The 22,226-nt window shown below is 44.0% G+C and overlaps 1 protein-coding gene across 2 annotated transcripts in view; it reads left to right on the top strand.

The window, feature by feature from the left end:
* SLC35B3 (solute carrier family 35 member B3) overlaps positions 1 to 21,446 on the top strand; it is a 38,799-nt gene extending 17,353 nt beyond the window's left edge. For both annotated transcript variants that reach the window (XM_066579340.1, XM_066579341.1), the window contains exons 5-10: positions 1,248 to 1,355; positions 6,606 to 6,703; positions 14,070 to 14,162; positions 14,922 to 15,033; positions 19,284 to 19,353; positions 20,081 to 21,446. In XM_066579340.1, coding sequence (XP_066435437.1) covers positions 1,248 to 1,355; positions 6,606 to 6,703; positions 14,070 to 14,162; positions 14,922 to 15,033; positions 19,284 to 19,353; positions 20,081 to 20,231 — 632 coding nt within the window. In that variant the 3' untranslated portion in view covers positions 20,232 to 21,446. The remainder of the gene's footprint in view (positions 1 to 1,247; positions 1,356 to 6,605; positions 6,704 to 14,069; positions 14,163 to 14,921; positions 15,034 to 19,283; positions 19,354 to 20,080) is intronic.
* The last annotated feature ends 780 nt before the right edge of the window (positions 21,447 to 22,226 follow it).

Raw genomic sequence — 22,226 nt, 5'->3', positions numbered from 1 at the left:
TTTATTCAACGGAATTTACTGTGCTGGATAAATGTACTATTTTATAGTGCAGGTTGTAGTTAATGTAGCAATACCAATTATTTGCATTTGATTCTTTTCAATATTTAAAGCCTTGTAAAAACATTTAGATGCTGTGGTCTGCAATGACTACAGCATCTGTGGGTTTAAAGAGTGTAGAGGAGTGATTATAAGAGAGTCTTCATCTTTTCACTACTTTTCTGTGAAAGAAAGAGCACCATGTGGGAAAATGAGAGAGCAAATCTCCTCTCTGATTGATGTCACCCTCTCCCTGGGATGGGGAAGGACAGATGCTCTATGCTGCTTACTTGTCCCTCCTCCCCGATCCCACTTCAAGTGGCTGTAGCTCTAGTTCTGTAAGTGCTACCGACATGCTTTTAATGCCAAGAAGCTGCTAGAACTAGAGCTACAGCCGTTTGAGGTAGAATGAGCTCTGTTCATCCACAAATGTCTTTTTCCTGCACCATGAACAGAACTCATGCTAAACTGTTAAGGGGTTAACGCAAACTAAATGTTTGCATGAACTATAAGAAGCATGTCAACTCTCTCGGCTCTTTTAGACCCTTTTGCACTTGTGTCTGAGGTCTAGTTTGGGCTTCTGTCGCAGATACTTCATATTTAACTAAAAAAACGTGGCATGCAGCATTACGTTTGTTATCGAAATAACGAACGCTAAAATCTAGAGATGAGCGAGTATACTTGCTAAGGCACACTACTCGAGCGAGTAGTGCCTTAGCCGAGTATCTCCCCGCTCGTCTCTAAAGATTCGGGGGCCGGCGCGGGTGACAGGTGAGTTGCGGCGGGGAGCGGGTGAGAGAGAGGGAGAGAGAGATCTCCCCTCTGTTCCTCCCCGCTCTCCCCCGCCGGCCCCCGAATCTTTAGAGATGAGCGGGGAGATACTCGGCTAAGGCACCACTCGCTCGAGTAATGTGCCTTAGCGAGTATACTCGCTCATCTCTATTAAAATCGTAACCAAAGGACTTCTTTATCGCTCAATGGTGTCTGTTGGGCACATGTGCTATCCCTCATGCAAAGGAATGGAAGCTGTAGTGCATAAGACCGTGGCCCAAATTATTTCCCCATACTTGTGTTTTTAAATGTTTTTTTTATTTCCTTTTTTTTCTTAATATTTCTGCTTGTAATTGCCTAACCTGTAGAGTTTTCTTGGCAAGGTTAAGATAGGATTGGGTAAAGATATGTGGACATCACTTCTTTTACTTTGTCTGCAGGGAAGCGGTATAATGCTGTGGATGTCACTGCAGCTTTATGCATGAGCGCTGGTCTCATATGGTTTACACTGGCCGATAGTACAGTTGCACCAAACTTCAACGTGACGGGTAAGAAGCTGGAGTCCAATAGGGCCGTACAGTGAATTATCTGTCGGGGATCATGCTTATTTTGCCATCTAATTACCTGTATGATTCATTCTTGAATTCTTGTAATTGTGTTTTTTCTTTGTAAGGTACACTTCTAGATAAAACAGAAAATTCAGCCTTGATTGCAATTAATTCCAACCCCCGCTAGTTATACTCAGACGGCTAAAACATGGTGTGCTATATGCAGCACGTGCGCAGCAGAGAGCTTCTTAAAGGGATTGTCCAAGTTTTAAAAAAAAACTTTTTTTCTTTTTTTTTAAACCGATGGTCGTGTCGAAATAGCAAAATAAACTATACTTTTGCTCTTCTCTTCCAGTGTACCAGCCCTTGAGATGATCCCGATATCTGCTGACAGCAGATGTCAAATGACCACTTCAGCCAATCAGAGCCCGTAACATCACCATTCCTGGCATTATGACACTCAGGATGTGAGCGCTGATGCCAGGAGAATGGATAATAAGGTTGCCCCTGATTGGCTGCAGCATAGTTTCTTTTGTTATTTTGATGCATGGCCAGCTGTTTAGGGAGGAAAAAAATTGTAAAACTCAGACAACCCTTTACAGAGGTTCTTGGGCGCCTGTATTTCGCCAGTCCTCTGTAATTCCTTCTGAAATAATCCTATTGACAAGTGGATGCTGCCATTTTCCAAAGGATCAGCCTCTACATTGCAGTATACAGGGCCCAAAGGAGAGGTGTGCCAACATTATTTCATGGGGTATACAAATAAATACTAAAACGGATCACAAGGGCACAACACCGCTCTTCCTTGTAGGGGTATTATAGTTTCAATAAATGAAGGGGGTATCATGACCTGCTATGTAAAGCTGTCTATATACATAGGATAAAAGTTAGCCAATTTCGGCCAAACTTTGTTTGAAACCTTTTTGGCTGTAGTCAGCTGATAATACAAGTGTATGGCATGGTTGAGCAGTCAGTTACCACTTTAAGCAAGCCTACTTTCTGCATTGAGTTTTTTTTTTATAACGTAAATATATGTCATGCAGTTCTAAAAGGTGTATGAAGCGAGCTTGGGAGCTGAGTCTGCTCCATGTCCGGCGGCTATTAGCTGTTTTTGACAGCTGGCAGCCATCGGCAACTGATGTGATGAGTTAGGTCTTATTGCAGCAGTCAACTGTTTAAAAACTAACCTTGCATCTAAACAGTCAGAAGGAGAGGGAGTCATCACCTGCAGTGTGATCCGTGGATGCCGATGGGCGAGTATGGCAACCCAGAGCCTACTAAAAGCTCCCAGGGATGTCATGAATAGATAACATCATGCCCTGCTCTTGGTGGGGCTTCATGGGCAACATTGAAAAGGTTTATATACTGCAATACAGTATTACATTATATAGTACAAGCAATCAGATGATTTCAAGTCCCCAGTGGGGACTAAATAGAACTGTGAGAAAATAAAACTTTAGTAGTAGAAAAAAAATAAAAAAAATAAAGAAATATTTAAATTTAAAAACAGTTTTCCCACACAAAAACAATTAAAAAGCAAACAAAACACGGTGATACCTAATGTGTGTGTGTGTGTGTGTTTAAAAGGTCAAACTATTAAAATATTACAATTTTTAATCCCTCATGGTGAAGGCCATTTAAGGAAAAAAAAAAAAAAAAGTACAGCATGCCAGAATTGCAAGGGTTTTTTTTTTTTTTTTTTGTTTTTTTCTAAAAAGATCAAAGACATGTTTCTCAAAATAGTAGTAATAAACCCCACAGAAATTGAATTCTCACACTGCCCAATCAACGAAAATTTTTTTCTAAAAGTTGCGGGTCTCAGCATGTGGTGACGAAAAGAAATGTTTAAAAAAAAAAAAAAAACTTTTATGAAAGTAGAGACATTAAATAGTATAAATTTCTTATCGCCGTAATGGTACTGACCCATAGAACAAAGTTCATATGTCATTTTTACTGCACTGTGCATGCTGTAAATAAGAAACCATCCCCAGAAATGGTGTAACTGCATTTTTTAAATTTTTTTTCCCACTTAAAAATTTTTTGAAGTACTTTTTTTTTTTTTCTGTACATGTTATAATAGACTAAATGATACCTTTAAAAAAAAGCAAGCCCTCATACAGCTAGGTCAATGGGGAAAAAAAAGCTATGGCTTTGGAAAGTGGGGACAAAAAATAAATTAAAAATCTTTGGTGCTGAAGGGGTTAAGATCAGTGTGTCCATTAGAGATGAGCGAGCGTACTCGGAAAAGCACTACTCGCTCGAGTAATTTGCTTTATCCGAGTATCGCTGTGCTCGTCCCTGAAGATTCGGGTGCCGCTGCGGCTGACAGGTGAGTCGCAGCGGGGAGCAGGGGAGAGCAGGCGGGAAAGGGGGAGAGAAAGATCTCCCCGCTCTCCCCTGCAGCTTCCCGCTCCGTGTCGGCACCCGAATCTTCAGGGACGAGCACAGCGATACTCGGATAAAGCAAATTACTCGAGCGAGTAGTGCTTTTCCGAGTACGCTCGCTCATCTCTAGTGTCCGTGCATTGCATGTATGTGGGTTGTTGCCACATAATGTTATATTTCTCCTACTGTGGGAATAACAGCAAATAATCGCCAGTTTCTGGATGGAAAGGGTTGATTTATGCTGCGTTTAGGCAAAACTATTTTTATTCAGAAAGCCGTTCAAACAAGCGAACGTTGTCCAGTTTCAGCCAACATAAATAATGATCGGGTCGTTAGCTGCTCATTCCATTTAAACACTGATTGTTCAGTCTTTGACTTGGGAATCGTTCAGCATTTCACATTTATAACGATGATTTGCCTGTCTAAACAGGCTGCACGAGCGTGAAAGAACTGGCGATGACATCACTAGCTCGTTCTCTCGGGTAAATGCGACTAGTGAGGTTTTCGTTAGGTTAGTCTTTGTGTAATGCAAAGTTATACAACCTACCGTATTTACTGTATCAGTTGCAGATGACTTCCTGAAGTTCTTGTAATAAGATACAGCTCTGATAACTGCACTGCCGTTATTTACTTCTACAGGATAATAAAAGTTAAAGGTTTCTAGTGAATGACAGGAAGCAGAGATCTTTAAAACCATGCAGAAATTATGATAAAGTTTGAGAAATACAATATAGGACCCATAACCATTTTTTTCCCTTTCTTCAAACTGCAGACTACAATAACATGTTGATCATTAGTCTATGGTCTGAGTGCCTATAGGTCAGTGCCTAATGTGATCTCACGGAATTTCCCCTTCAGCCAGTATTTCTGGTGGCGCAATGTGCTGCTTACTGATATAGCATAGTGAAAGGTATTGGAGTTGGTCACAAGTCCTAAACCAGCAGAGCTGGACAGCAGCAGTGTGCTTACAAGACCTGTGGTGATGTCACCATCATGTGATCAGTCACTGTGGCTCTGAACCCCCCCCCCCCACCCAATATCAGATGATGGTGACATCATCACAGGTCCTGCCAGTACACGGCTGCTGTCAGGCACTGCATGTTTTAGGACCTGCGATGATGTCACCATCATGTGATCAGGGGCGGAACTCGGAGCCCCAATGACTGATCACATGACGGTGATGCGCACAGTCACACACACAGGTGGTCGTTAGTATTTTGACAGATGGAACTCGATATGGACTGCCAGTCTATTCATGTGATCGATCTGTCTCCACTGCAGTATTAATCTGTACAGCGTCAGGCCAGTCGATGTTCTGCAGACAGCGACTTTGTAAAGTTTTTAGTTGCCAAGAATGTACGGCTGATGTCTTACTGTACTTGTCTTAAATGCAAATCAAATCTATTACTTGAAATGAGATCTGAGCGGCAACGTTCAGCCGATGAGCATATGCAGTATGCAAATATCGGTAATTGGATTTGCTCACCACGCCGTTTTAACAAAAGTAACTGTAGTCACAGTAGCGTATCTCTTTGTATATAAAAGTGGAGCGGAACAGACAATAAGAAAGGGGAGAAAAGAAAAAAAAAGAAGGCTACGAACTGGAGTTTATTACAACATATTATTCTTTTGCAAAGGCGGTGTATTAGGTAACATATGTTAAATGAGTATTGACACTAGCATATGCATGGATAAATGCATAAACCAGCAAAAGTCTCGCAGGCATCGAGGCTTTCAGAAAACATACTACTTTCTCTATTTTATATTAACTTTCAAATGAAAAATTCTTAAGGATTCAGTTGCCTAAGGGAAGCCGTTTGGATGCTAGTTACTAAATGCCAAATTGACTTCACTTGACTTTTACTCATAAATTTCTCAGAAACATTGATACATAAACTAGTCTGATTCCAGCTGAAGCTCTACTTACATAATTTAATCAGATTCCTTTGAACATTGTGAGGGACAAATCTATTCAGATGACATTTTTGCCTAAAGGGAGCAAAACTATTCAGCTAGTATAAACAAAAGCATACTCTTATGCCGTCTCGTACAAATATTCTTATCATAAACCCCCGCATGGATCAGGGCTTCCGTCGCTTCCTGTGCGCTTGGGCAGAGACAACGCTAAGAGTTTTCGCCTATAAATTGCTGTTTTTACGCAGTCATTGCCATCAATTAGTAGTTACACCGGAGGAACATTTTGCCTTTTGGTCTTTTTTTTTTTTTTTGAAACGGTTGTATCTAAATTACAAGTTATTCTCTATCCACGGGATGGGGGATAACTTGCTGATCAGTGGGGGTCCCACCGATCCTGAGAACGGGGGTCCTTTGCCTCTTCCTCCTGACTGCAAGATTACTTCTGCACCCTCCGCAGTGAGAAGGAGAATGAATGGAGCACTGGTCATGCAAATGTGTTGTCGCTCTGTTCATTTTCAGTGAGATAGCTGAGCAGAAGCGCTTGGGTATTTCCGTCAGCCACATTGAAATAAATGCACGGCCAATGCTCAATTCACTGTGATGTCACCGCGGGTGAGAGAAGCGTAACCACAGTAGCGATAACATACGGACACAGGATTACCGTTCTCAGGATCGTTGGGTATCTCGGTCGTGAGACAACCACCCCCCATACACACACAACCCCCCCACCCCCATACACATACACCCCACCACCAATTAGCAAGTTATCCTATATCTTGTGGATAGGGGATAACTTTTAATTCTGGTACAACCCCCTTAATTAAAATTTAACCTTGCTATTTGGCAAATGTTGAGGTAACGGTGTGTTTACAGTATTGCTGTACATTTCTTGTGCACATTTTAGGGGTAATAGGTAAACTTGTTTATATTTTTCCTTTTTTTTTATAGGTGTGCTGCTCATTTCCCTTGCACTCTGTGCTGATGCTGTAATAGGAAATGTGCAAGAAAAAGCTATGAAATTACACAATGGATCCAATTCAGAAATGGTAAGGGGTATATTATTTTCATATTACGTGAAAATCCTAAAAAGAATCTAATCCAGGTCTTGTCACCTATCCACTACAAAGTTTATTCCATGGATGTTCCTGCTATATAAAAGCTTCATTTTCCCTAGAGCAGTAGTGGCTGATATACCACATTACAGGGGTCCAATCTAACTTGTGGTAATGGTGGGTATTCAGAATGGGCACAGATTACCACAAGGTTCTGTCCTGGGTCCTATTCATTTTAATGTGCCTATAGTTAACATTTCCCCATGACATCATGACAGCATACGCTGGAGGTTGCTCACCTGCTGACCTGAAGGGACAGGAAGAGGCAGAATATAAAAAGCACCTCCCCTCCACCAACACCAGTGTTTTTCCTGTCCCTTCAGGACAGCAGCGGCAGAACTCCAGCAACGCTGTCCCATGCCGGAGGAGGACTTACCGGCGAAGCGGCGGCGTGGATCTTTCGGGCAGCCCCGGCAAACCCAGTGGGAAGGACCCCATCTGGGAGCTTTCCGGGGACTGCGTGGGCCGGGGCCCAAGTACGGGTTGCCGGCACCACTGCGGCCGTCATTTCGGGCGGCGGCCGCCATCTCCGGTGGGCCGGGGTCCAAGTACGGGCTGCCGGCACCACTGCGGCCGTCATTGCGGCGGCGGCCGCCATCTCCGGGTCCAGGGCCGACAGGAGCGCTCCAGGGGGCGTGGCTTCGGATACAGCGCGGTGACGTCGGACGCTCCGCAAAGGGGGCGTGGCCTGGCGCGGCCGGCGCCAAATTCAAAAATCCGCTGCCCCTGCATCAGCTGGTGGTGTTTCTCCACGCTAAGGAACGATCCTAAGCACAGGAAGCGTTCCTGCAAGGCGCAAGATGTCGACCAGAGAGGACCCAGAGACCCTCCTAACTGTAAGTGGTCCAGTGGACCAACCTACACCTGCACTACATACACTTCCCCACTAACAGAGTTTCCCTTGTCTTACAGGACAGGGATACTCAAAAACCAAGGGAGGCTAGACGCAAGAGTAAAAAATGTCCAGTATGTCTAACCAAACTTGACGACTCCTGCACCAAAACGCTATGCGCTACCTGCTCCGCGAAAATTATGCAGGAGGAAAAAACTTCCCTTATGGCCGAAATTCGGTCAGTCGTCCGAGAAGAAGTGCAGTCCTCCCTCTCGGACCTCCAACCTGGGCCTTCCGGGGTTACACGCAGGTCGGTTCCGGCGGTGTCTGAGTCTGACTCCGACATAGCGGAAAATGTGGATTTTGACGGGGAAGTGACGCAGGAGGACAAGAAATATCTTTTCTCTACCGCGGACATGGATCAACTGCTGAAAGCAGTACGCAGGACCATGCAGGTGGAGGAAGACGTGCAGCAACCCCGCACAGTCCAGGAGGATATGTTCGCGGGGTTACTCCCGCAACAAAAATCTTCATTCCCCGTAAACGCCACACTCAAGCAGCTGATCCTAAATGAGTGGGAGAGCGTGGATCAGGCTCCGCTAATCCCCAGGGAATTTAAAGAACGCCTGTTATTTCCGGGAGATGAAGTGTCCTTTTTGGACGAGATACCTAAAGTCGATACTGCAATTGCCATGGTATCCAGAAAGTCCGGGTTGCCCTTTGAGGATACATCCCACTTAAAGGACCCGTTGGACCATAAGGTGGACACATCCATGCGTAAAGCCTGGTCCACCTCCGGTCTCATCATGAAAGCTAACATCGCGGCCACTTCCGTGGCTCGTTCCATGGCAATCTGGTTGGACCAATTCGCAGCCCTAGTCGACCAAAAAGCCCCTAGGGAGGAGTTCGCAAGCGGCATCCCTCTGCTGCGAATGGCAACAGGGTTCCTGGCAGATGCTTCGATGGAAACAGTCCGCCTCGGAGCCCGCATGGCAGCCCTATCGAACACCGCCAGAAGGGCAGTGTGGGTGAAAGAGTGGTCAGGGGACGCTGCGTCCAAAAATAGGCTATGTACCCTACCGTTCCGGGGCGGGCGTATATTCGGACCAGACCTGGATCGTCTGCTGGAGAAAGCAGCTGACAAGAGTCACGGACTGCCTGCCACCAGACCACCCAAGAGACCCTTCACCCCTCATCCCTCGTCTACGTACGCCGGGAAGGGAAAGACCGGAAGATGGTCTTATCCAAAGGGCGGAAGGGGTAAGACTTTAACTTTTGTCCCTCAGCCCATACTTTCGGGCCCGGTAGGGGGTAGACTGGCTCGCTATTCCAATAGCTGGCGTAGTATTACAACTAATGAGTGGGTACTGCACCTAGTGGCGGAGGGGTACAGGATCGAGCTACTATCCCGCCCCCCGGACAGGTTTATGATAACCCCAACCCAGTCTCCAGGCCTAGAACAGGCTCTGTTGGAGGGCATACGGAACCTACAGGGTCTCGGCGCGATTATCCCAGTCCCTAAGAAGGAACAGGGAAAAGGCTTCTATTCCCCCCTCTTTCTGGTTCCCAAACCAGACGGCTCCCACCGCACCATTATCAATTTAAAACAACTGAATAAATTCATTGAATATAGGAGATTCAAAATGGAAACCATTAGAACTGCAACTCCTTTAATTGCCAGGGATAACGTAATGGCTACAATAGACCTTAAGGATGCCTATTTTCATATCCCTATTTACGCCAACTCACAAAAATTCCTGAGGTTTGCGCTGAGGGTGGAGGGGGAAATCCGCCACTTCCAGTTCGTCTGCCTACCATTTGGAATCTCCTCGGCTCCGCGAATTTTTTCCAAGGTCGTGATGGAAATGGTGGCCTTCTTACGAAACCAGGGTGTCATGATCATCCCCTACTTAGACGACTTCCTGTTGGTGGCAGATTCCCCATCTACTCTGAGATCACACTTGGAGTCCACATTGCAGTTATTTAAGGAGCTTGGCTGGATTGTTAACGAGTCAAAATCCAACATGGAGCCAGAAACCAGGAAGAAATTCCTGGGTGTCATTCTGGATTCCAGTCTACAAAATTCGTCCCTTCCTCCCCTAAGAAAACATCTTATCATAGAAGAATGTTCCAACCTATATAAAAAACATAGGGTAACGATAAGAGACGCAATGCGGATCCTGGGACTAATGACTTCGTGCATCGGCGTGGTCCCCTGGGCCCAATTCCACAGTCGCGGACTCCAGTCACTAATTCTCCGGAATTGGGACAAGTTGCAGGCTTCGCTTGATCAGACAATCCCTATTTCTGCGGAAGCCAGAGCTTCTCTCCGTTGGTGGGTGTCGTCGGACAACCTGTCTCAGGCATCCGATTGGAATTTGGACCCGGCCGTAATAATCACGACCGATGCCAGCGCCAAAGGGTGGGGGGCCCACTTTGAAGGCGGTTATGTACAGGGGGCCTGGGACGTTCACGAGAAAGCTAGCTCATCGAACTTTAGGGAGCTTAAAGCTGTATGGAAATCCCTGCGTAGCCTGCAAACACGATTAGTGGCGAAACATGTGAGGATCTTCTCAGACAATATGACAACAGTATCACTCATTCGCCACCAGGGTACCACCAGGAATCCTCCACTACAACGACTGGCGGGGCGGATCCTTCAATGGGCGGAAGGCACAACAAAGTCCCTATCGGCCTTTCATATAAGAGGAGCCGAGAACTCAGCCGCGGACTTTTTAAGCAGAAGGAAAGTGGACCCAGGAGAGTGGGAACTCCATCCAGAGGTGTTCAGCCTTCTTGTGGAGAAGTGGGGGGTACCAGAAGTAGACCTCTTTGCGTCAAGCGCAAACACCAAATGCCGGCTTTTCTTTTCCAGAGGCGCAGAGAAACAGGCCCTGGGCACGGACGCTCTCTCTCACCCCTGGGATTGGGACCTAGCGTATGCCTTTCCCCCTCTACCACTAATCCCGCTTCTGCTAAGGAAATTACTGCAGTCAACCCTAACAGTAATTTTTGTAGCACCATATTGGCCCAAAAGACCGTGGTTCCCCCTCCTGAGATCCCTGTCAGTGGGAGAGCCCTTCCACCTTCCAACAAGACCGGACCTACTGTCGCAGGGCCCTCTTCTTTACCCGGAAGTTCACAAGTTCAGGCTTACGGCCTGGAGCTTGAGCGGGTAAAGTTCCTAGGAAAGGGTCTTTCCCCTAAGGTTATTTCCACCATTAGCGAGAGCCTTAAACCCTCGACACACAAAATCTACTCCAAAGTCTGGAAAAAATTTTCGGAGTGGTTAGGCCAGGACATCCAGCAGCTGGATCAGCCAGACGTCCGGAAAATCTTAGATTTTCTCCAGGCGGGCCTGGATAAAGGTTTGAGTCCGAATACACTCAAAGTCCAAATTGCGGCCTTGGGGGCATTCTTCGATCTCGCGCTGGCGGAGCACAGGTGGATTAGGAGATTTCTTAGAGGGGCGAGCAGATTACATCCATTCACACGGCCCACGGCACCACCCTGGGATCTAACCATAGTCCTTCAGGCCTTATGCGACCCCCCATTTGAACCGATTACGGATCTATCCATCGCCTGGCTGACATACAAGGTAGCCCTGCTTGTGGCAGTTACGTCAGCCAGACGCGTGGGGGAAATCCAGGCCCTCTCACGAAGGGCCCCATATATGACTATCCACCCGGATAAAATAGTTTTTTCTTTAGACCCATCCTTCCAGCCTAAAGTATTGTCAGATTTCCACAGGGGCCAACCAATAGTTATTCCAGCCTTTTGCCAAAATTTCAAAAATGCAAAAGAACAAAAGCTCCATAATATAGACGTCAAAAGAGCGGTACTAGCGTACCTCGAGGCAACAGAAAGTTTCAGGAAGTCTGACAAACTTTTCGTTCAATTTCAGGGGCAGGCCAAAGGAAAGGCCGCTTCTAAAGATGCGATCGCCAGGTGGCTCAGGAGAGCCATCCAGGAGGCTTACAAGGCCAAGGGCATCCCCCCTCCAGAAGGATTGAAGGCCCACTCAACGAGAGCGGTGGCATCCTCTTGGGCGGAGAGAGCGCACGCATCGATTGAGCAAATCTGTAACGCAGCCACATGGACTTCAGGCCATACTTTCATTAAACATTATAGGCTGGACTTTAAATATAGCCAGGACGCATCCTTCGGTAGGAAGGTGCTCCAAGCCGTAATCCCTCCCTAAAAAGCCCATGCCACTTATTTGGTATTCCTCCAGCGTATGCTGTCATGATGTCATGGGGAAAAGGGGAATTTTTTCTTACCGATAATTCCCTTTCTGGAAGACATCATGACAGCATACGGGCTTTTTTCCCCCCCTTACCAACATGGTTACCCTAGTTTGTCCAACACATGAGGTAATGTGTATGCTTTAACTTTGTTTTCTGAGGTGTGTGATGTCAATAAAAACACACCTTCTGGTTAAGTAACTGGTCACTGTGGTCATTTGGAACGCACTGGTGTTGGTGGAGGGGAGGTGCTTTTTATATTCTGCCTCTTCCTGTCCCTTCAGGTCAGCAGGTGAGCAACCTCCAGCGTATGCTGTCATGATGTCTTCCAGAAAGGGAATTATCGGTAAGAAAAAATTCCCCTTTTTCTTTGTAGGTCTTGTCTGTCTGTCGATGACATGAGTTCCTAATAGAGCTGATACCACCTCTGATGTCTGACATGCAAAATGATTTAGCTTTTATTGGACAAATAGCCAAAACAATGTAAACTTCAGTTTAGTGTCTCCAAATGTAAAATAATGCTCGGGGGGGGGGGGGGGGGATCTGAGTATTTTATCGGCTGTTCCGTGTTATCAGGACTTAAGAAGAGAAGGATTTAGGGCTCTGATTGCTGAAGGCTTCAAAATGAGGCCACAGTGTTGTCAAAAAGCCGGGAAAGCAAGTAGGATGCTCAACTGCATAGCTAGAGGCATTGCGGTAGAAAGAGGGAGATTGTGATCCCACTGTAAGGAACTCCGGGGAGATCACATCTGGAATATTGTGTACAAGTTTGAAGAACTAATCTATAAAAAGACATTGATTAAAATAGAACAAAGCTGAAAATGGGCTTTAAATATGGTGGAAAGTCTTCAAGGGGGTTTGTCACTATAATAAATTGGTGTCAGCTGCACCTCACTGCAACCAATTTCTCGAGGCATGTGCGCATGGCCTTCTCAACACGGGTCACTTGACCCAAATCAGAGCAGTTTTACTGGATCCACGGATGTCACGTCGATCCCTAGCTTGTACCTCCGGCCCGGTCAGTCAACACCACGTCACTAGTGATATAATTTCACTGCCTTTGCCGGAAATGTAGAGTTCCTGGTCGTCTGTGATTGCGTGCACATGCACAGTACCAAGCAATACTTGCACATGCTCAGTTCACGGAGGAGCCAAAGCCCACTTTGAGTTATGCACTGCAGAGGAAGGGCGGAATCAGCACAGGTATAGAAGCCAGTGCTACTCCGTCTGGGATATGACCCTGCTGGCCAGCCTGGAAGTGGTGCGGTGCCATTACAAAGCATGTAAGCAAGATGCAGCCCCAGTAAACCGCTACAGAGGGCTCATGAAATATGCACTATGGAACTTGGTGCTGACCACAAATGCAGGCCGTACAAAATTAAAATTGATGTAACAAGCCCCTTTAAGCATAAAATACCAGGGAAGTCTTAAAAGAACTTAATCTGTGTATCCTGGAGGAGAGGGGGAACAAGAGGGAAACTTTTAAATGTGTTAGTTATATGTGAGGTTCAGGAGGGAAGTGCTGTTGGGAAGCTAAGCACTAGAACAAGGGGGCGCAATCTGAGACCAGTAGGGGTGAAGATCAGAAGCAATATCAAAAAAAGGTTATTTTACTGAAAGGGGAGTAGATGCTTAAAGCAAAGTTCCAGCAGACATGGTTGGAAAATCAACAACAAATGAAATGGAGCACGCCTGACAGAAGCCTAGATCCACCCTAGGAGAAGGCAAGAAGAGAAAAAGCAGAAAGTCGACGGGGGCCATCAAGTATTTAAGTCGTTTGTTTCTAATTAAACGTATGTTATCGATGCGCCCAATGAGAAACTTTTAATAGCGCTCATGATGCTCATACCAAAAGAGAAGGCAGAACTTTATCAGTAAGGGTGGTTTCACATCTATGTTGGAACCTCCTCAGATTCAGCTCGAAATACCAGCGCTTTCTTCCATCTAAAAGTTGGGTAGCTGAGCAGAAACCGTACAAACCCCATTGTTGCCAGTGGGATCCGCTGGGTTCTGTCCTGAGACGGAGCCGTTCAGCCGTGGGGATTGTCCTTGCCTGCATCCCAAACACAGCAGAAAAGTAGAACCCCGGGTGCCGGTGTGAAACCACCCTAAATATTTTTCCTAATTTTTGCTTTAAACCCATGTTGTCTGTTAACTGCACCTTGTCGTGGCAGTCGGATCTCTTGTTCTTGATGAAATGTACATTCCCTGTTATCCTTTTCAGGTTCTGTATTCCTATTCCATAGGATTTGTTTACATTCTACTGGGCTTGGCATTTACCAGTGGATTGACTCCCGCTGTAGCGTTCTGTTCCAAGGTAAGTGCGCAAATAGCAGCTTGATATATTAGAAAAAAGTGTCTGGTATCCGACTGAGAACTACATTAATGCAAGGCAATAGTGCATGACAGCATAAAATATACATGTCATGTTATGCAGAGGCTGCTGAATAGGCACTACCTTCAAGCCGTATACTAGCTTCGCAAATAAATTTTTTTTCTTCCTTCCATGAAAAAACACTGTAATGGCATGTTTTATTTATTCAGAATTAATACATCAGTCAGGTTGTATATTTACTGAGCTCATTCCTTTTAGAATGTCACCTCTTTCATTTTAAACATGTACACCGGGGCGCATCAGACCCTACATCATCTAAAATATCTTAACCTTATCTAGATGATCACTAAGTGTAAGATGAATGTACTTCTGGATAGCGCATAAGGAGCTGGGAGAGATTTCTACATATCAAATAGAATAGATTTATATTGTGTTGTATGTATATATGCACAGTATAAATATATGGGGCAAATATATATAAATGTATCAGAAGGTTTTTTTCTAATATATGAAAAAGTGTGTGTGTATATGTATATATATATATATATATATATATATATATATATAATGTGTATATGTATATATATTTTTTTTTCAGATAGTATTTTTTTTTATGATATAGATATATATTATTTTTTTATATATATATTTATGGATTATGATATAACTTTTTTTTTTTTTTTCAATTTGTATATATTGTTCTATATTGTTTTTCTTTGTTCTAACGTCTTGCCTCTTTAGTTTCCCTTTCAGACATATGGTTATGCGTTCTTTTTCTCCCTGACTGGCTATTTTGGGATTTCTTTTGTTCTTGCATTGATTAAAATCTTTGGCGCTCTTGTTGCTGTGACAGGTAATTTTATTTCATTTAATCCCCCCACAATTGATAAACATATATGACCAAGTTTCTGACATATAGATGGAGCAATGTTGGGTAAGGGCGATGACAAAATGCAATTTTCAGGTAGAACCGTGTGGTTTAAAGTAGAGACCTGAGATAATGTGCCTTGGATGCCCTGGATAATGGTACATGTTTGAGATTAAATTTGCGTAGTGCACAACACACAGTAGTCCACTAAGGAGCCCTGTATTACATCGACTTCTGTGGCTTCAGAAGTTTGCATGTCGGCACTGCTTGCATTGTGGAAGCATATTACGGGAAATAGACTATTGGAATAGGTTCTATATTTGGAGCTAATTTAACATGTTAGATTGCATCATCAATATACATCATCTACACAATTTTTATATTTGCCATCTGAGGCATTTCAAGCAATTCCATCTTTACCCAACAGTCAAGCGTGGGGTACGGGTAAGGCCTCTTTCACATCACATTCAGGGGATACACAATCGCAAGGAAAATCGTATCTTTGCACAAGAGGAAACGGAAGCCCTGCTCTAACTTTTTTTCCTTTGGGAATATTTTTTCCATCTCCCTTGAATAGCGGGCCAGTTCTCCTTATCATTAAACTAGAGGAACAGAATAGCAGAACTCCTGAATGGGATATGAATAATACCTAATTTGCATGTGAGGAAATTGCTGCAGATGCAGTTCCTTTTTATATTACAATTGATGGACTCCAAGGTAATGCTTTAATTTAGCAACCTGTTATGTATGCATTTTATGTACTGCGTATATATAGTGTTTCCCTGAAAATAAGACCCTGTCTTATATTAAATTTTGCTCCACAAGAGGCACAGTGTCTTATTTTCAGGGGTGGGGGGCTTATACTCACCTGGTCCACGGCATTCCAGGTCCTCGCACTGGTCTCCGACGCTGCAGTGGGTTGCCGTGTCAGCCTGACCGAAGATTCTCTGCTTTCTGGTAACAGGGTTTTGAATTACCCCACCTCCGGCAAGTGAGTGTTGTGGTTGGATCGAGCGCAAGCCAATCAGAGCCAGCACTCGATCCAACCAATCGCAGCCATTCAGTGATGTCATTCACTGAATGGCTGTGACCGAATGCAGACTCTGATTGGCTGGCGCTCGATCCAATTACAGTATTCACTTGCCGGAGCATGGGGTAATTCAAAACCCTGTTACCAGAAAGAAGTGAATCCTCGGTCAAACTGACACTGCAACCTGCCGCAGAATCAGAGACCAGCGCAAGGAGCTAGACGCTGGCCGGCTAAGTGAGCATGTGTTTTTTTGGGTTTTTTTTTTTTCTTTTTTTAATTCTAGTGTAGCTAGGGCTTATTATCAGGGTAAGTCTTATTTTTGGGATAAACTGTCATATTTTTGTGTCGTTTGGACTAATATCCCAGCGGATCTGTCACTGTAAATAGCAGCTGTTAAATAGAGCTGTATACTACGGGAACTGATCCACTAAAAAGATGATATGCTTGTTGCCTGTAGCCTCCACTAGGGGTAGCCTATCAGCTTACTGGATGCATTGAACCCAGTAATAAAAAATACAGCACTGTGCAAATGTTTTAGGGACATGTGGAAAAAATTCTGCAAAGTAGGAATGCTTTCATAATTTGTAAAATGCAAAGTGAACAAAAGAGAAACTACATCAGATCAATATTTGGTGTGACCACGCTTTTGCCTTAGAAGAATTGATTTTTATTTGATTTTTTTTTTTTTTTAAGTACACTTGCACAAAGATTTTTAAGGAAGTTGGCAGGAAGGTTGTTCTAAACATCTTGGAGAACCAAGCACAGATCTTCTGTGGATTTAGCTTTCTCAAATCCTTCTGTCTCTTCATGTGATCAGACGCTCTATGATGTTGACACCTGGGCTCTGTGGATTTTTATTAAAGTTTTTACACTTAAGAACATTCTTAATGACATTGGCTGGATGCTTGGGGTTGTTGCCCTGCTGCAGGATAAATGTGGAGCCAATCAGACGCCTCCCTGATGGTATTGCATGATGGATAAGGGATGGATCTGCCTGTATTTCTCACATTGAGGACACCATTAACCCATTCCCGCTGCAGGACGTAAATTTACGTCCTGGCAGCAGGGTACTTCCCGCAATAGGACGTAAACTTACGTCCTGGGGATAGCGCGGGATCACATATGATCCACGGGCGGATCAGATACTACATATGGGAACCCGCAGCAGAATCGGACCCTGCTTGCGGCCGAGAACCCCGTTTACCCTTCCGGGTCTTCTGCTTTCTTCGCCGCGGATGTGTGCTGAAGCGCCGGGGGGGGGGGGCGGTCTTTGTTTTTGTTTTTTTTTAAACTCCTGCTTTTCTGCGGAATCCGCCCGTGGACTTTGGGCCTTATTGAAGAGAGATGTCCATTAACCTAGCGGCTGGGTTTACATGCAGTCATTAATGAGATGACAGACAACAATTTTAATTACCTAGATGTGGATATGGGCAACATCACTGTTGGATCCAGATGTGTTTGAACACTGGCATGGCTTTCATAATTCAGCCTGTGTACACCGCCGCAATAGATTTGAAGCAAGGCAATCTATACTATATTTGATTAAAGTATAGAATTTCACCTTTGATTCGAGAGGTTTAGGGCTGCCGTCCATGGGCGATTGTTAATTGTGGAAACTGTGGCGATAATCCGCACGTGGGTCACGCATGAAACGCTTTCCATAGGATGCTTATGGAAATCGCAGTCTGGTGTCCACAAGCGGAAATGTATTGCGTATTTTAGTTTTTGTTTTGTTTTTTTTTCTTCCTGCTCAGCATGCTGCGAATCTACGCGTTGAAGCTTCCATTTAAAGTCAGTCCTGCGATAAATCATAATGACTTTTAATGTTCCGGCAGAAATCCGCTTGCGAAATCCGAACCTAATAAAAATCATTTAAGCAACAATCCAAGAACCACTGGAGTCCTCCGTCCAGTAGCGCAGTCAGGAAAGCCTTCATTTTCCTTGTTCCAGAACTGGGTGGCTGTTCTAGATGTTTTCAAGCAAAGTTTCATGTGACTTCTCCATTTTTCAGTTGTGGCAGTGCTTTGCAGTTTGAGATAACTCTGTATTTATATTCATGGAGGCGTCTCTTCATTGTAGTCTTTGACAATGTTATACCTAAGGCCGGCTGCACATGAATGACCTGAATTAGACTTGCGGGAGACCACAGGGGAATTCGGCTCTGACCCTGGCCGGCAACCCCTGCATATGTACTTTTTCTGTGATGCGGACGTGGACGCTCGCCGTTGGTCATGTGCAGTACAGATTTCTTATTTTTCTTAAACATTTGGTTTTCCCGCACCGTCACTAGACTATGACGCCGGCAACCCGCGACCTATCCACAATGTCAATTGCAGATGCACTGCGGGTCAGACGGCTTCCATTGACTTAAATGGAAGCTGTCCATGTGGATTCCACACAAAAATGGACCATGCTGTGATTTTTAAATCCGCTCGTCAAAATCACAATCGCTATCTGCTCGTCTGAGTGGACGTGTGAATGTTCTATTTTTTTCAATAGGTGCGGAATACTGCGACTCGTCCACGTGACGATCGTGGATTCCGCAATTGAAATCTTTCCTAGATATTGGGACGGGATCATTATTTGCTGAGAAGATAATGCTGCGATCATCCACTTTAGTTGTCGTCTTTGTTCTTACGGCACTTTGGTGTTGCTGATCTCACCAGTTAGTTCTTTCTTTCTCTCTACCTGCTTTTAAATCCTAGTCATTGCCTCCTTCAGTTACATTGTCACCTCTCATTAACCACATATTAAGAATTCCCATGAACAACTATCAAATACAAACAACACTTGGAATCCACTCCAGATCTTTCATCTTCTCAATTAGTGATGAAATAATGTTACGCCGGGCCACACCAGGGCGTGTGCGGCCGTCAATTGTCTAATTACTTTTTGAGCCTGAGAAAGTATATTAAGTGATTATCTTTTTTAAAAAAAACAAACTGCAATTCCTAAACGGTTCTTACAGTATTTTTATCAAAATTATAAAAACTGTGTCTGTCCAGATACTTCTGTGAATGCAGCCCATATCCCCATATGGGTAATTACCTTCACCTCTATCTGATCAGTAGTCCGTTCCTCTAGACCCAAGTTCCATGTTAATGAAAATGTCTCTTCAGTAACTTTTTTTAAACTTACTAGCCTCAATCTATGTGCGCACACTATGGTTCCATCTAAGTAATACTTGTGTTCCTTCTTTCTGCAGTTACAACTGGAAGAAAAGCCATGACCATAGTGCTGTCTTTCTTATTTTTTGCGAAACCTTTCACCATCCAGTAAGTATCGCATCATGTTTCCATATTAGAACCTGGTGGATTTAGCTGTGGATGTGACACAATCAGTGGCAAAGAAGTGTCCCACTTGTTTGAATGATAGGCTAAAGATGGAAGGAGTGATGCTTTAGAAGGTGTTGTCAAGGATTAGAAAAGGTCTTCTCCCCCCCCCCCCCCCCCCCACACACACACACACACATACACCACCCCACCACCCATCCTTCCTTCCTTTTCTGCAAACCACCATGTTTTTGATGTGTGGTGTTTTGTTCTTCTCACTTGTACAAGGAAAGACTAGAAGCAATTGGATGAAACTGAAAGGGAGGAGACACAGATTAGATAGTAAGGGGGTTCAATGAGTGGAACAGGTTGCCACGGGAAGTGGTGACTTCTCCTTCAATGGAAGTCTTCAAACAGGCTGGACAGACATCTGTCTGGGATGATTTAGTGATGACCCTGGAGGTCCCTTCCAACTCTACCAGTCTATGACTCTAGGTTTTAACGCTGTGTTCAGATGTTTGCTGAAGATCAGTTGTCAAATATGAAAACCCTACAAACATTGCATTCTTTGGCGTATTTTTCTTGCATTTGCTGCATTTTTTTGGTCCCGTGTCATTTTTTTCAGAAATGGCAGCATGTTCTGGTTGTTCCTACTACGGTAGGAGCTTGTAATTGCTGTGACTGGTAACGTTCCGATGGATCTCATCCGGTTCTTTTCTTTCCTCTGCAGATACATCTGGTCTGGATTATTAGTCGTACTTGGAATATTCTTAAATGTCTACAGTAAAAACACGGACTTGATAAAACTGCCTCGTCTGTACAGTATTCTGAGGAGAAAAGGCACGGAAGGAAAATCACGGACGTTCTCACAGACTGTATAAATCACTTTATTTTATTTTTTTTCCCCTTATTTTTTTAACCTTTAACGATCATTAAATGATTATATTTTTCCAAAGGGAATCCGATAAACTAATGAGGAGGTGAAGGCATATTGTCTGTTTTGTTGCTGCTGTAAGCCAAGGAGGTGATTTCACCACTCCGCTCGCTAACGAGCATTTTACTGGACGCGACACCGCGTTGGTGTCTTCAAATGATGTATGGTACTCGGGGACCCATTACCTCTACCAGAGGCATACACTCTAGTGGACCATGAGTTTTTGGGGGTTTTTTTTATAGCATTTTTATTTTTACCGTTCTTAAGTCAATGATACAACAGGGAGTTAGTTGTCTGTTTTCATACACCAAATGATCTGTATATACAGCTGCATATATCATGACGTTACCCCGAATCATGCTGGGTATGGACCATATCTGTTCCGTGCATGGGGGGGCTCTTTTTTAACCAATAAATAATTCCATCTGTAGTTTGTACATTTTTGCAAATTTTTTTTTTTTTTGTCCCTTTGCTCACATTACACGGGGTTCATACTAAGCCGACTCATGCAATGCTGAAAGGCCAAACTGTGACTTCAGATTGTAACATCCATCTATAGATGGAGGGAAGATTTTTTTTTTTTTTTTTCATCCTTTTTGAAATGTCTAATGTTTTTGTTTGTTTTTTTTATTCCTGTGTGTTTTTGTGTAGTTAATTGGTTTCCCCCTATGTGTCAATGCAGTACAAAATGATTTGTAATGTGATTTATTATCTGGACACTACAGTAAATACTCATCTACAAGACTAAACCAATACAGCACACCAGTGAACTGGATCTAATAAAGCTTTTTCAATATCAATATAGCCCACCCGAACGAGAATGGTCACTGGGAATCCAATAAGGATACTGAAATTTAGATTTTTCCGTTCTATTGCCCCCACAAACGATATTTAAAGATGGTATAGATCAGTGTTCCCCAACTCCAGTCCTCAGGGACCGCCAACAGGTCATGTTTTCAGGATTTCCCCAGTGTTGCACAGGTGATGTAATTCTTGTGAATGCCTCAGACATTGCCACAGGTGTTCTTACTATAGGATATCCTGAAAACATGACCTGTTGGTGGTCCCTGAGGACTGGAGTTGGGGACCCCTGGTATAGATGGATAACTTATCTTCTGCCTGGCCAGAGGTTTAACTACAAATAAATTTACATTGTTTAACAGATGCTGATTGCCTTTATATAATGTAAGGACAAGTAGATGAGATAAACCGCTTCGCATATCTGGATGGTCATTTTGATGTATAAATTGTGACACTCATTAAGTGCAATGTAGATTAACCATTTGCAATCCAATTTTGGATTCAGGGTTTCCTAGGGTTTCCTTTTTCTAGGTTTCCTTTTCTCTTTCTGCCATTATACAATGGCATCACCTGCTGGCTAGAGCCATTACTGCGGTATGGGACATGCTGGAGAAGCCCCCGACAACAGAGCGGCCAGTGTAATATACAGTAAGAATACCCTGCCGGACATCTTCCAACATTGGAAGCTGTACAGCCTTCAATCAGAATGTCTTTAGACGTCAGACAGTGGATTGGAAAGGGTTAAAGTAATAAGCTCCTTTTCACACTAAGTTTTGCTGATCCATCGTCGGAGCAGTAAAACGGAAAGATAATGTTAGAAATGCATTGAAGCGGGTGGTCTTCAGTTTCAATCCGTTTTTGTGTTCTTCATTCCGTTTTTTACATTGGATCAAAAAACAGTTTACAGTTTCGGAAATGGAATACAAATAAGCCTCCATTCCCTCCCTTCCCCCCCCCCCCCCCCCCCCCACACCCCTTTTTTTTTTAAATTGGAACTTAAAGGCAACCCATTTTTCTTTGAGTTTGTGTGGTAGCGGTGGCTCTTCAGTGAACATGGCTCAGTGGTTAACACTGTTTCCTTACAATGCTGGAGTCCAAGCTTCAAATCTCATCAAGGACAACATCAACTTTGAATAACTGC

Source organism: Eleutherodactylus coqui, chromosome 9 (assembly GCF_035609145.1).
Source record: "Eleutherodactylus coqui strain aEleCoq1 chromosome 9, aEleCoq1.hap1, whole genome shotgun sequence".
Taxonomy (NCBI): Eukaryota; Metazoa; Chordata; class Amphibia; order Anura; family Eleutherodactylidae; genus Eleutherodactylus; species Eleutherodactylus coqui.
The sequence above is the reverse complement of the archived record's forward strand: the minus strand, read 5'-3'. Positions and strand labels throughout refer to the sequence as shown.